The sequence below is a fragment of the Myxocyprinus asiaticus genome, chromosome 24 (assembly GCF_019703515.2).
Source record: "Myxocyprinus asiaticus isolate MX2 ecotype Aquarium Trade chromosome 24, UBuf_Myxa_2, whole genome shotgun sequence".
In the NCBI taxonomy this organism is placed as follows: Eukaryota; Metazoa; Chordata; class Actinopteri; order Cypriniformes; family Catostomidae; genus Myxocyprinus; species Myxocyprinus asiaticus.
Window position 1 is genome coordinate 46,033,408 of NC_059367.1, and position 15,533 is coordinate 46,048,940.

At 42.3% G+C, this 15,533-nt stretch overlaps 1 protein-coding gene across 1 annotated transcript in view; it reads left to right on the forward strand.

Annotated features, from left to right (window-relative positions):
- Positions 1-15,533, forward strand: part of cacna2d3a (calcium channel, voltage-dependent, alpha 2/delta subunit 3a) — a 438,757-nt gene that overhangs the window by 216,738 nt on the left and 206,486 nt on the right. Inside the window, exons 14-15 of the mRNA XM_051653874.1 lie at positions 13,950-14,021; positions 15,339-15,419. Of these exons, the coding sequence (XP_051509834.1) occupies positions 13,950-14,021; positions 15,339-15,419 (153 nt within the window). The remainder of the gene's footprint in view (positions 1-13,949; positions 14,022-15,338; positions 15,420-15,533) is intronic.

A 15,533-nucleotide genomic window follows, 5' to 3' on the forward strand; every position in this document is an offset into this window, starting at 1 on the left:
CGCTGTCGGTGGGCGGTACGGCTGTTGATTCTCGGCGGGCTAGCGGAGAACTCAGAAATGTCAACTTGATTGAAGATGGAAGAGAAATCTTTAATCTCTTCACTTCTGTAGGCCAACGGATGAAGATGCGAATTGCTCGGCGGTCTCCTTCGGATCCGTTAGAGTGTTTGGTTGAACCCAGAGTAATCTCAACTCGTCCAGCGAGATGGAGATTGTATGGCTACAGTTTCAAGTCGGACATTACTTCCTTAAACCACGAGGTTGCACCGGAGAGCAGCAAAAAGCTACGTCCGTATTCGGTGAACTAAGTCGCTGGAAGCAACTCTGGAAGCATTTCAGAATTATTTTAAGTCCTGATGATGTCATGTTTGAGGGACGTTCTGTGGTGTCCCTCATCCAATAGGAGTTGAGAGCTCAATCCTTTAGAGGGCAAGGCTTCATGGATCTGTAGTCTGTTTTGGACTCCCTTTGTTTGATTTTGGCGCGATTTTTATCAGTAAAATTTACGACTTAGAAGGTGGGGGCTTGAGTTATTTTTTAATGACTGTTAGGCCTGCCTTTGTCTTCTGTCTGAACACATGAGGCCCAACATTCCCCCCTTTGTTCTGAAGAGTTGGTTGTTGTCCAGCATCTTTAGAGCAACTGAAGGGCCGAACAGTTCTTGTCGGTTCACAGTAACCTGTGGGTTACGCCATCCATGTATTCCTGATAGGAAAGAGAAATGGTTGCACAGTCCATACAGTTCATTAGAGTTCACAGAGGTTTTATCGTCTGGACAGAGATTGAGGCACATCTGGGCATAGAACTTCTAGCTAATACATTCATCACACATAAACATTTCAAGTTATTGGAAGGCACAGCATTAACCATAACACAATCCTTTGTTGTTCTTTGGTCATAACACAAAATCAAAGTAGAACCTGACATTGGTTACTAGGAACAAAATGTTAGAGGAAAGGAGGGTTAAAGGTTAAAAGGCTTATCCTTGGAAATGATTGGGGTTATCCTGTGGGATGGGCTCAGACTGGTGTGTAAAATGCGGCTGTATGAGAAGTGAGTCCAGTCTGGCCTGTAGGTGTTGAATGTACCTGTACATGGCATGTGCAATAATTGCGATGATGATCCAACCACTAAGGAGGAGCCAGAGGGCAACCAAACTGATAGGGTGTTCTCGGTAAGATGATGATCTGCTTATGTGACTATGAAATATAGTGGTCAAGCCAGTCGGTTTGAGACTGAACTTCACTAATTCCATCCCTTCAGCCTGAAGCTGCTGTTGAAGGGTGTCATCAACGGTGAGGCTGTGACCTCTAAATGCGTCCATGATCTCAATTTCTGCGTCATTTTTGTTGACGTTGAGATGATGGAGGACAATATCGTCAATGTGCACGATGGCTCTTTGGGGAACCGTTAAGAACACCGTTTGGTTTGGTAGCCTTAGCTTAGTGGCTGTATCATGGCAGTCATATGACTTCGGTGGCTGGTGTGTTAACGAGCCAGCGACTGCCTGCTCGCTCTACCTTTGTCTCTGTTCCTTCATCTTTGATGGACATGCTACCATGACACTTGTTCAGGGAGGTAGTTAGTCACCTCTCTAACAAAGGGGTTGCATTTTGACAAACCCAATGAATGTACTTTGTCTTGGTACACATGTTTAGGTTAGGGATAAGGTAGAGCGAGGGGTCCTCATCATGGTAGGCGAGTGTTGGTGGTGTTTTGAGGTGAATGTGTGCATTAACTCTCTGAAAACCAACATTAAATACAGATTTTAGTCTATACATATTCTGCCTATGATGGTAGATTGAGGATAAATCCTATTTTGAGGTTCTGAGGATTTACATGGATTGGAATTTCAATGCCAAAACTATATGCCATGTGTATCTGTGAAGGTTGCACAACGGAGATAGTAGCAGATCTAAGGATTTGTTTGACAAGGTCTATGGAGACCAGGTAAGCTGGAATCCTTCCACCACTCAGACTGCTGACTGAGGAACTAATTTCCCTGAGGAAGTCCTGCATTAGATCTCTAACGATACACGCATAAATTGTTTTCTCTGACAACGTCCCTAGAGTGTGCAAAGTGTTATTGATAAGAACAGAGTGCAAATTTACAGTGACTATCGTACCCTGAAGGGTTTTACCCAGGCCCTGTAATTGTTCTTATTGGAGTCGTCGTCTCTGCTGGATTTTGGACAATGGTGATGTGTGTATCTGAAGCTGGCGAACTGTTTTCTGGACCAAGTGATCTCGGTATGTCAACCTGAGCCCACTTGTCCACGACGGCAGTCAATGAGCGGAGCCAATCGGTTCAGTAGGTCCTGGCCAACTAACAGTGGTTCCGTATTAATGGGACATATGTAAACAGGGTCTGCTAGCATCATCCCTTGAAAGGTGTCAATCCAGGCCCGTTTTGTGATAGACGACCTATCTTGCATGTAGCTTGTGATGCTTACGTTGCAGGTCTCTGTCTATAACGGTTTGCCAAGGGAGAGCTTTGATCTAGCCACCTCTGCGAAGGTGTTGGAACCCATTAGACTATTTCGGAACCGGTGTTGAGTAGTGCGTGGGAGTTGAATGACCCACGTGTCAGGCGTTGCCCTTACGGTACAGATCGCCCAAGAAGGTCAGAAAAGGAGGTTGTGGCATGTTAGGAGTGACTGTTTTGGGGAGCAACTTGGACACTGTTCCCCTTTTCCCGACCTACAAAGTAAACTTTGGCGTTAATGGGAGGGGGTACATCGTCTAGTCATACTGACGAGGTTTCAGCACTGTGTTCCTTTGAGGAGGTCGATGGACCTGGTGAACAACGGAGCACGTCAAGCTTAGTTACCAACTCAGTCAAGCGTCTCCTAATATCCTCCATTTCCTCTCTCAAATCTTGTTCTCTGAGGGGATTTGAAACCTTGCCTACCCACTCACCTTCTTGTTTGGGTTTTCGTTCGAAATGCGCATTTCTTTTCGGCCAGCGAACGTTTTGTTGTTTAGGCCTGCCATGACCCTGGGGGTGTGTCTGGTCACTACCCCCCTGGTTCTGTTGCTTACCCTGCTGGCGGGGTGATCGGCACCTCTGGGGTCCTGTTCTAGCATTCACCTTAACGCGAGGCATTTCGTTGCCTTCAAGCGCTATGTCTGCATATGAAGCTTGGATCCCCAGGGCTCTGGCGTTGCCTTCGTGCCCTCGGGCAGGGCGCACGCGTGTCTCTCATGCCAGTTGCGTGTATCTTCTGATTTCCTGCATGGTGGGGTTGCCCATTCTGCAGTGCATCGTGACGTCATATCGCACGCACTCGTGGAGGTTGTGAATGAAAAGAGACTTGAAAGCTCGTTCCTCCTCCAGACCTGGTTCGTTACTTCCTTGGAAGTACGTGGTTCTCAGGCGTCTATAATATTTACGCGGAGGCTCGTGCCTCTTCTGGGTGACGGCGAAAGCAGCTATGGTAGCAGAGGCTTCGTCGATATACAGCGAATACTCCTCGCATAGGGCTTTACACAGAGCTGAGTAGCGGTTTCGTGTACCAGTTGGTAGCGTTTCCATGAACGCATGGACACTCCTTACCGTGGTCTTCCATATAAGCTTGAGTTTTTCGCGTGACGAAGCGTAAGGCAAATCAGTCAGGCAGTGCTCAATTTCCCTAAGATAATTGTCGATGTTTGAATCTCGATTACTTGGGTCAAAGCGAGGGACTCGAGTTGTCGGATGCGCAAGCGTTGGTGTCGGTATGACCACGGGTCGTCCGAGTCATCCGAAACATCATAGTCACTCGGATCGCTATAGCGATGAGGACGACTTCCTCCCCTTCGTGGTGGGGAAGGAGTCTAGTCGACGCGTGGGGGTGGACCCCGGGTTACGTACAGCTCCCTGGCTAATGGGATCTTTGAGCCGCTTACACCACTCTGGGCTTGAAAATAATTGTCCCCCCTTCGTAGTGTGGAATCAGTCGGTTTGAAACGCACAGTGGCATGACTGAAAAATGACTGAGGAGGGCAACTATAAGGAGGGGCACCTGCATCCAACCAGCGGGCTGCTGGAGGATTTTGAAAGGTGTCTTGGAGGATGAAGTCAGAGACTGTACCACTAGGGGCAGCTCGGCTCCTAGCGTGTGTTCCTGGGTTTCTCAGGGGCACATTTCTACGTGTATCGCTAAAAAGGGAGCCCTCTTCTATGTCAGATGTTGTGCTGTGTGTTTCAACTGCACTTACCTGATCTGACTCTACTTTTAACTGGGCAGCTTGAAGCTGCCTGCGCAGGGCTTTGTTTTCCTCCTGCATCCGGGCATTATCTTCCTGTGCCTGGACTTTCTCAGCTTGAGTGCACCTAATTTCTTGGTGCAGGCTGAGATTTTCATTCTGCACCGCTTGATAGCTGCTCTGCAGCTGTGCAAGCTGGGCCTGGTGCTCGGCGGTTTTAAGTTGGGTTTTGTGGCGATGAAGAAGGAACATTTGGCCCACAAGGTCCAGGATTGTGCGCATTGGCTTCCCGACCGGGTTGTTGACATAATCAACTAGTTCCAGCAAAGCTTCATCACAACGACTAACACTGTAGCCGTTAAGGTTATTTCTCTCCTCTATGGAGGACAGCAGCAACTACATCTTGCAGTGCTGGGTCGACTAACCTCTGTGGAGCTTTAGCTCCAGTCACGCAGGGCGATTGGTGACTCATTTTACTGGGGCCGTAAAAATTATTGTGATAGTGGCTCTGACAGCTTGTTGTTTTACAGTTGATATAATGCTAACACGAAAGCACAGTTGAGAGGCTTCGACCTGTGGCTTACGGTCTACTGTTATGTAATGTGCAAATTTCACTGCGTTCTCTCTTTGGTGGACGTCAATGAAGTGACTTGGCACCTCTCTGTAACATTTAGATGAAAGCGTTAGGAGTTAAATAACAACAACAGCATTTTAAGCAGACTATAGTAAATTTACCAACACCTAATTCACTCTTAAGAGCACTTTCACACCACACTGGCTTATGTTTGGCAAGTTGTGAGAAGTAAATTGTCAAACAGAACCAAACTTTGAAGTAAGGATTTCAAGTTATTACTTTGGATTCTTATGCATTCACACTGTGACAGAACTGGCACGTAGGATTCCTCACACGGGTCACCAATTATTATGTCGGGCTTTACTGGTTGTTTAGATCAGTGTTACTATCAGAAATAATAATTATTTCTGTAGTTATTAATCAATATTTAAATTAATTAATTGGATCTAACTCATTAAAACCTCATATGGGACACCAGTAAATGTAGTGTGCTACGTTTAGGAGCAAGTTCGGTTATTAGCAATAATTAATAATTATCAAAGATAATTATTAATTATTAAAATCAATAGAACATTGGTGAGAATCAATGTTAGCTTTTCTTAATCCTTTAAAAAAACAATTATCAAAGATAATCGTTAATTGTTAACATCGATGAAACATTAATTAAAATTAACACTAGCTTATTGATCATTCAAATTCAATCAAAGATAATTATCAATTATCAAAAATCAATATAATATTAATAAGGATTAACATTGACGGGGCATCACCCTGGAATCAGGGACTAATAACCGAATATTAAAACAGTCTCAATATTAGATTGTTTTCTTAGGAAAATCGGCATCCAAAGAATATCGATTTTCAGGAAAAAAACAATGAATGAAGGTTTGAATCCGAGCACCGACATCCCATCAGCATGACACAGGCGTATGCAAAACAAACCAAAACACTTCTCTTTGTAATATAAACAACGTTTATTTATGCAGTAATATCAATTAATAATTAGTACAATGCAGTCAATAAACTTCCGACTTACAACTACAAACTAAACAGTGATATGATTAGATATGGAAATAAAAATAATCCTATAACACATAAGGTGTGTGTGTGACTGTGTGTGTGTGTGTGTGTGTGTGTGTCAGTGTGGTTAGTGAGAGAGAGAGAGAGATTATCAAGTGACAGCCCGAAAGCTGTTTTCGCGATAGCTGGAGAGAAAACAGCTGTGTTCATCACTCAGAGACGCGGTTTTACGAGCGGGGCTCGTAAAAGTCCTGCGTTATTTGACTCTAATGGATGAACTCGGTTGCTGTCTCACCCGCGATGGCGAAAATGCACAACAATCCAATTTGGTTGGATCACAATACAGCAAAACAAATTTGTGATAATTAATACCTTGAGTATTAATGAGCGGACATGGCGGTCCGTAAACTGTACAAGCAAAAACCTTGAAACACAAGAATAACACACTATAATATTCTATCTCTGCCCAGACGTAAACCTCTTACTTGAATCGCATGAGGACACAGGTAGAATGTGTTTTCCTCCATCCTTTAACTCTGACTCGATTCCTTGAGGCTCAGGTGATGACGGGAGGCCGTTTCCTCGCTCTGTCGGCGGGCGGTACGGCTGTTGATTGTCAGCAGGCGTTATGGCTGTTGATTCTCGGCGGGCTGGCGGAGAACTCAGAAATGTCGACTTGATTGAAGATGGAAGAGAAATCTTTAATCTCTTCACTTCTGTAGGCCAAAGGATGAAGATGCGAATTGCTCGGCGGTCTCCTTCGGATCCGTTAGAGTGTTTGGTTGAACCCAGAGTAATCTCAACTCGTCCAACGAGATGGAGATTGTATGGCTACAGTTTCAAGTCGGACATTACTTCCTTATGCCACGAGATTGCACCGGAGAGCAGCAAAAAGCTACGTCCGTATTCGGTGAACTAAGTCGCTGGAAGCAACTCTGGAAGCATTTCAGAATTATTTTAAGTCCTGATGATGTCATGTTTGAGGGACGTTCTGTGGTGTGCCTCATCCAATAGGAGTTGAGAGCTCGATCCTTTAGAGGGCAAGGCTTCATGGATCTGTAGTCTGTTTTGGACTCCCTTTGTTTGATTTTGGCGCGATTTTTATCAGTAAAATTTACGACTTGGAAGGTGGGGGCTTGAGTTATGTTTTTATGACTGTTAGGCCTGCCTTTGTCTTCTATCTGAACACATGAGGCCCAACAGTTACTATCAGAAATAATTAACAATTATTTCTTCAGTTATTAATCAATATTTAATTAATTGAATCTAACTCATTAAAACCTCATATGGGGCTCCAGTAAATGTAGTGTGCTACGTTTAGGAGCGAGTTTGGTTATTAGCAATAATTAATAATTATCAAAGATAATTATTAATTATTAAAATCAATAGAACATTGATGAGAATCAGTGTTAGCTTTTTTAATCCTTTAAATCAACAATTATCAAAGAAAATCGTTAATTGTTAACATCGATGAAACATTAATTAAAATTAACACTAGCTTATTGATCATTCAAATTCAACAATCATCAAAGATAATGATCAATTATCAAAAATCAATAGAATATTAATAAGGATTAACATTGACGGGGCACCACCCTGGAATCAGGGACTAATAACCAGATATTAAAACAGTCTCAATATTAGATTGTTTTCTTAGGAAAATCGACATCCAAAGAATATCGATTTTCGGGAAAAAAAACAAAAACAATGAATGAAGGTTTGAATCCGAGCACTGACATCCCGTCAGCATGACACAGGCGTATGCAAAACAAACCAAAACACTTCTCTTTGTAATATAAACAAAGTTTATTTATGCAGTAATATCAATTAATAATTAATACAATGCAGTCAATAAACTTCCGACTTATAACTACAAACTAAACAGTGATATGATTAGATATGGAAATAAAAATAATCCTATAACACATAAGGTGTGTGTGTGACAGTGTGTGTGTGTGTGTGTGTGTGTGTGTGTGTGTGTGTAAGGAGGGACGTGCACAAAATGGCAGACGTGACTCTCGTGGAGAGTATGTCACGCGAGACTTCCGGCCAGGGAATATGACTGCGAGTGGGGGCGGAGAGAAACCAGTCAATGGCGTCTTCCAGTTACCACGTGTATCCACTTGTACGATAGCTTAGGGACAAAGCTGGGCTTTAGCATTAAGCTACCTAGGAGCCAAAAATGTGTGCCAGAATGTTTGTGAGGGGTCACGTGCGTGTGTGTGTGGTTAGTACGAGAGAGAGAGAAGGGATGGCCCTAAAGCCGATTTCGCGATCGTGGGAGAGAAAGTAGCTGTTAGTTCATCACTCAGAGACACGGTGGACAGCTCGTAAACAGTCCCGTGTTCTTTGACTCTTTAATGGGTGAACTCAGTTTACCTGTCTCACCCGCGATGGCGAAATTGCACAACAGTCCAATTTGGTTGGACCACAATACAGCAAAACAAATTCGTGATAATTAATACCCTGAGTATTAATAATGAGCGGACATGACGGTCCGTAAACTGTACAAGCAAAAACCTTGAAACACAAGAATAACACACTATAATATTCTATCTCTGCCCAGACGTAAACCTCTTACTTGAATCGTATGAGGACACAGGTAGAATGTGTTTTCATCCGTCCTTTAACTCTGACCCGGTTCCTTGAGGCTCGGGTGATGATGGGAGTCCGTTTCCCCGCTCTGTCGGCGGGCGGTACGGCTGTTGATTCTTGGTGGGCTGGTGGAAAACTCAGAAATGTCGACTTGATTGAAGATGTTCACTTCTGTAGGCAAACGGATGAAGATGCGAATTGCTCGGCGGTCTCCTTCGGATCCGTTAGAGTGTTCAGTTGAACCCAGAGTAATCTCAACTCGTCCAGCGAGATGGGGATTGTATGGCCACAGTTTCAAGTCGGACGTTACTTCCTTGTGCCACAAGGTTGCACCTGAGAGCAGCGATGAGCTGCGTATATACAGGACGAACAAAGTTGCTGGAAGCAAATCCCAGAAGCATTTCAGAGGTATTTCAACTCCTGATGATGTCATGGTTTGAGGTGCGTTCTGTTGTGTGCCTCATCCAATAGGAGTTGAGAGTTCGATCCTTTAGTGAGCAAGGCTTCATGGGATTTGTAGTCTGTTTTGGACTCCCTTTGTTTGATTTTGGCACGATTTTTAACAGTATAATTTACGACTTGGAATGTGGGGGCTTGAGTTAGGTTTTTACGACTGTGTCTGTCTTTGCCCTCTATCTGAATACATGAGGCCCAACACAATGTACAGAGACATCCTTGATTAAAACCTGCTCCAGAGAGCTCTGGACCTCAGACTGAGGCAAAGGTTCATCTTCCAACAGGACAACGACCCTAAGCACACAGCCAAGATAACAAAGGAGTGGCTCCAGGACAACTCTGTGAATGTCCTTGAGTGGCCCAGCCAGAGCCCAGACTTGAACCCGATTGAACATCTCTGGAGAGATCTGAAAATGGCTGTGCACCGACGCTCTTCATCCAACCTGATGGAGCTTGAGAGATCCTGCAAAGAAGAATGGAGGAAACTGCCCAAAAATAGGTATGCCAAGCTTGTAGCAAAATACTCAAAAAGACTTGAGGCTGTAATTGGTGCCAAAGGTGCTTCAACAAAGTATTGAGCAAAGGCTGTGAATACTTATGTACATGTGATTTATATATATATATATATATATATATATATATATATATATATATATATATATACATATGCAAAGATTTCAAACAAACTTCTTTCACATTGTCATTATGGGGTATTGTTTGTAGAATTTTGAGGAAAATAATGAATTTAATCCATTTTGGAATAAGGCTGTAACATAACAAAACGTGGAAAAAGTGAAGCACTGTGAATACTTTCCGGATGCACTGTATGTGATTTGTAACTTGGTTGCTAGGGTAACCCCATCTGGTTGCTAGGCAGTTACCAAGGTGATACTTAACATGGCTGCTTGCCATCCTAAGTGAAATAAGTCAACCCGGAAGTCTCTATGATGTTCTGGTGCAGAGATATGTGATTTGTTACTTGGTTGCTAGGGTAACCCCATCTGGTTGCTAGGCAGTTACCAGGGTGATACTTATCAAGGCTACTTGCCATCCTGAGTGAAATAAATCAACTCGGAAGTCTCTACGATTTTCTGGTGCAGAGATAGATAGATAGATAGATAGATTTGTTACTTGGTTGCTAGGGTAACCCCATGTGGTTGCTAGGCAGTTACCAAGGTGATAATTAACATGGTTCCTTGCCATCCTGAGAGAAATAAGTCATCCCTGAAATCTCTACAATGTTCTGGTACAGAGATATTTGATTTGTTACTTGGATGCTAGGGTAACCCCATCTGGTTGCTAGGCAGTTACCAAGGTGATACTCAAAAGGCTCCTTGCTAGCCAGAGTCAAATGAACTAAACCAGAAGCATATACAGTGTTCTATTGCAGAAATATGTGATATGTTACTTGGTTGCTAGGGTAACCCTGTCTGGTTGCTAGGCAGTTACCAAGGTGATACTCAAAAGGATCCTTGCTACCCTTTGTCCAATGAATGAAATCGGAAGTCTCTACGATTTTCTGATGCAGAGATATGTGATTTGATACTTGGTTTCTAGGCATTTACCAAGGTGATACTTAAAAAATGGCTCCTTTTTAGCCTGAGTCAAACAAACGAAACCCAAAGTCTCTACGATGTTCTGGTTCAGAGATATGTCATTTGTTACTTGGTTGCTAGGGTAACCCCATCTGATTGCTAGGCAGTTACCAAGGTGATATTAAAAAATGGCTCCTTTCTAGCCTGAGTCAAATGAACGAAACCCAAAGTCTCTACAATGCTCTTGTTCAGAGATATGTAATTTGTTACTTGGTTGCTAGGATAACCCCATCTGGTTGCTAGGCTGTTACCAGTGTGATAATTATTACGGCTCCTTGTCATCTTGAGTGAAATAAGTCAACCCGGAAGTCGCTACAATGTTCTGGTGCAAAGATATGTGATATGTTACTTGGTTGCTAGGGTAACCCATCTGGTTGTTAGGCAGTTACCAGGGTGATACTTAACATGGCTCCTTGCCATCCTGAGTGAAATAAGTCAACCCGGAATTCTCTATGATGCTCTGGTGCAGAGATTTTTGATTTGTTACTTGGATGCTAGGGTAACCCCATCTGGTTGCTAGGCAGTTAGCAAGATGATACGCACAATGCGACTTGCTATCCTGAGTCCAATGAACCAAATCCAAAGTCTCTACGATGCTCTGGTGCAGAGATATGTGATTTGTTACTTGGTTGCTAGGCAGTTACCAAGGTGATACTCACAATGCTCCTTGCTACCCTGAGTCCAATGAACAAAACCCAATGTCTCTATGATGTTCTGGTTCAGAGATATGTAATTTGTACTTGGTTGCTAGAGTAACCCTATCTGGTTGCTTGGAAGTTACCAAGGTGAAACTCAAAAGGCTCCTTGCTTCCCTGAGTCCAATGAATGAAACCGGAAGTCTCTACGATGTTCTGGTGCAGAGATATGTGATTTGTTACTTGGTTGCTAGGGTAACCTGATCTGGTTGCTAGACAGTTACCAAGGTGATACAATGGTCCTTGCTACCCTGAGTCCAAACAACAAAACCCTGAAGTCTCTACGATGTTCTTTTGCAGAGATATGTGATTTGTTACTTGGTTGCTAGGGTAACCCCATCTGGTTGCTATGCTGTTACCAGGGTGATAAATATCAATCAAGGCTACTTCCCATCCTAATTGAAATAAGTCAACCCATAAGTCTCTATGATTTTCTGGTTCAGAGATATGTGATTTGTTACTTGGTTGCTAGGGTATCCCCATCAGGTTAATAGGCAGTTACCGAGGTGATACTTAACATGGCTCCTTGCCATCCTGAGTGAAATAAGTCAATCCGGAAATCTCTTCGATGTTCTGTTGCAGAGATATGTGATTTGTTACTTGGTTGCTAGGGTAACCCCATCTAGTTGCTAGGCAGTTACCAGGGTGATACTTATCGAGGCTCCTTGCCATCCTGAGTGAAATAAGTCAACCCGGAATTCTCTATGATGTTCTGTTGCAGAGATATGTGATTTGTTACTTGGATGCTAGGGTAACCCCATCTGGTTGCTAGGCAGTTACCAAGGTGATACTTACAATGCTCCTTGCTACCCTGAGTCCAATCAACTAAACCCAAAGTCTCTACGATGTTCTTATGCAGAGATATGTGATTTGTTACTTGGTTGCTAGGGTAACCCCATCTGGTTGCTAAGCAGTTACCTGGGTGATACTTATCAAGGCTCCTTGCCATCCTGAGTTAAATAAGTCAATCCGGAAGTTTCCATGATGTTCTGGTGCAGAGATATGAGATTTGTTATTTGGTTGCTAGGATAACCCCATCTGGTTGCTAGGCAGTTACCTGGGAAATACTTAACATGGCTCCTTACCATCCTGAGTGAAATAAGTCAACCCGGAAGCCTCTATGATATTCTGATGCAGAGATATGTGATTTGTTACTTGGTTGTCAGGTTAACCCCATCTGTTTGCTAGGCAGTTACCAAGGTGATACTTATCAAGGCTACTTGCCATCCTGAGTGAAATAAGTCAACCCGGAAGTCTCTACGGCATTCTGATCCTGAGATACCCATCTTAGTGATTTTGAATGGAAGTCAATGGTGTTTGGTTGCTAGGGTGCTCTAAATGGTTACGAGGGCATGGCTAAGTTGTTCCTATGATGATACTTGAAGACTGATTGCTCACCCAGTTAAAACAAGCCATCTCTCATGTCTCTAGGACATTCTGATCCGAAGATATCACACTCTAAGTGAAAGCAACAGAGTTGGTTGCTAGGGTGCTCTAAATGGTTGCCAGGGTATGGCTAGCCAGTGAACAGAGTGATTCTTATTGGCTGCTTACTAACCTGACTCAAAAGAGCCAATCCCCAAGAGTCCACGACATTCTGTTCTGAAGATATCCTTCTGAGACATTTTGAATGGAAGTTAATGGGTGGTGGTTGCTAGGGTCCCATAAATGGTTGTTAGGCGTACACAGGCGTACTTAATGGCAATTATATTGTAGCGGCTTATTTTTAGAGGTTTTTGGTCCAATAATTAGTACCTCTGATTTGTCAGAACTGAGTAGAGGGAAATTTCTAGCCATCCAATGTTTGATATCATTGATAAGCTCTGCTAACTTGGAGAATCGCCGGGTTTCACGGAAATAGTTGGGTATCGTCTGCATAACAGTGAAATGCTTTTGGAGCATCTCACTGGTTTTCAGAGTCATAAACGCCACATTTTTAAGACAGAGTCAAGTTAAAAGTGTGATATGCGTGTCTCCCTGCATTCTGTTGTGCTTCGTCCAGCTGTCAAGAATGCTTCCTGTGTGAGCGGCTCTTATGCGGTGGTTGTGCTGCTTGTGAGGTTTGTTGAGGCACGCTGACTGCCCCCTGCTGATGCAGCTTGAAAAAACACGAAGTTACAGTACATGTACTTCAAGCTTAAATTGTGGAGATGGTAGGAAAATATGTACTTTTATTATGGAATTTACGTTTAGGTCAGGAGGCATGATTGATTGTGTTATTTTTTAAGCATTATTTTTAAATAATTAATAGCACTAAATTAACACGTTAAATCGACAGTCCTAAATATATGCAATTAATTTTGGCATGCTAAGAATATACTTTAGGGTTTCACTAAATCCAAACTGTCTATTAGGATTTGATTTATTGTTTTTGTAATTTCTTTCGCTCTTGTCAATCAAACTGATCCCAAACAGATACAACACATCTATAATGGGAAAAAAATCTAATTTCTGAAAATTGCATGTCTACTTTGTGATGATGCAACAGAAGTTTAAAGCTTTGATAAAACTCATTTTTAATAAAATCCGGTGTTGCTGAGATCAGAGAAACATATTAAAAGAATTTGAAGGGAAAACAAAAGGTTTATTTGAAAATTACTATATTTACATGTACATGTCTCTGGAATCCCAAACATAAAGATAATAAAGTTAATCTTAAAAGAACGTGTGGGTTAACAGATGATAAACTTAACATTCTTTAGACCGCCTCTGTCATGCACTGTGTGTATAATGATGAAATGGCATGTCTCTATCTATGTGCATATGTATGTATGTCTCTAATGCGTTTGTGTGTGTGTGTGTGTGTGTGTGTGTGTGTGTGTGTAGCTGGATGACAGTGAGGGTCCCGTGCTCATGACCACTGTAGCCATGCCGGTGTTCAGCACTAAGAATGAGACAGTGAGTGACACTAAACATGAACTTCACTTCTCTCAATATCAGCTAGTTAAAGGTGCTATATGTAAGATTGACAACAAGCGTTTGAAATGGGTACTGCAGTCCAAATTCAAAATACTGGAGAGTTCTCAGCCCCGCCCCAGACTCGAAGCTCATGCAGGTTGCCACATTCATTGATTCAGTCACAAAATACATTAAACTCTTCTAAAACGGGTGTAAGGTTAACATTAGATTAGATAGATAAAAACTGTAGCAAGTAGCTACAGATGGGCATGAGTAACGCTACTGGATTTGGACATCAGTATTCATTAAAGGTATAGAGTAATTGCATTTGTAAATTGAATCAAATTTGAGTCAAGCTTATGGTTTCTGTCACGCTGGTTGTTGCCGAGGTAGTAAACAGCCGTGTTAGTCGGGATCACTTCACCGGCCGTGTCTCGCTACCTTGAAACCAGGCTGCACATGAAACACAGAGTATGAATGCGAGTACTCAAATGTTGAATTTACACAAAATGTCCATCCCTACTAGTAGCCGAGATAAATTAGATAGCTAATTTTAGGTGACACTCAGTGCTTACCTGTTAAGGAGAAAATTGGCCAACTCAGCATCCGTTTTAAAGGATTTCTGGGCTTTAAGCTGTCTCCATCTTCCAAAGGCATCTCCAATATGCATCCTTGTTTTACTACGCCTCTGGTCATGGTGGTTTTTTGGGAGGAATCTATTATCTCTGATCCAGTTCGTTTTCTGGCTTCCATGGCTGCAGCACGCAGTGTTGATTGCCTGCAGACTTGTTCGAATCTGGCAACCCAGCTGTGTCAAAATACTATAGGTGAGTGGGCAGTGGACGAAATCACACAGGCCAAAACATAAACAGAAATGGAAACTTAAAAGTAGAATATGCTGGCTGTAGCATTGTTATCGGAGAAGCCAGTATTTCAGCTTAGCATGTTTCCTAATTCTCGAATGACATATTATGGTCATTTTATGATTTAGTACAGTAAAAATATTACATATAGCACCTTTAACATTAATCAGTATGAAATCATGCTTATGTGTTTTATGTAAACATTCATCACAAGATCAACACAAAATGTGCAAATAACAGTAAAAAAAAAAAAATAAAAAAATAATAATATATATATATATATATATATATATATATATATATATATATTAAATGCATTTTGAATGATTTTCTTTGACAGCAGTGGTGTTCTGGCTTAAACAATAGAATATTAAATACACTGTTATTTGTGTAGTTGTGTATTTTGCTTTGGTTTTGTCCCTAACCTGTTCATGTGTTCTTTTTTTTTTTTTAGAGGAATAAGGGGATTCTTCTTGGTGTGGTGGGCACAGATGTGCCAGTGTCTGAAATACTGAAGGCCATCCCCAAATACAAAGTACAAAAACCTGCTCGCATACAGTATGAATGAATTAAGAAATTTTACACATATAGTGCTTTTCTGACACTGCACTCAAAGTGCTTTACATAAAAACAAGGGACTCTCCTCAAC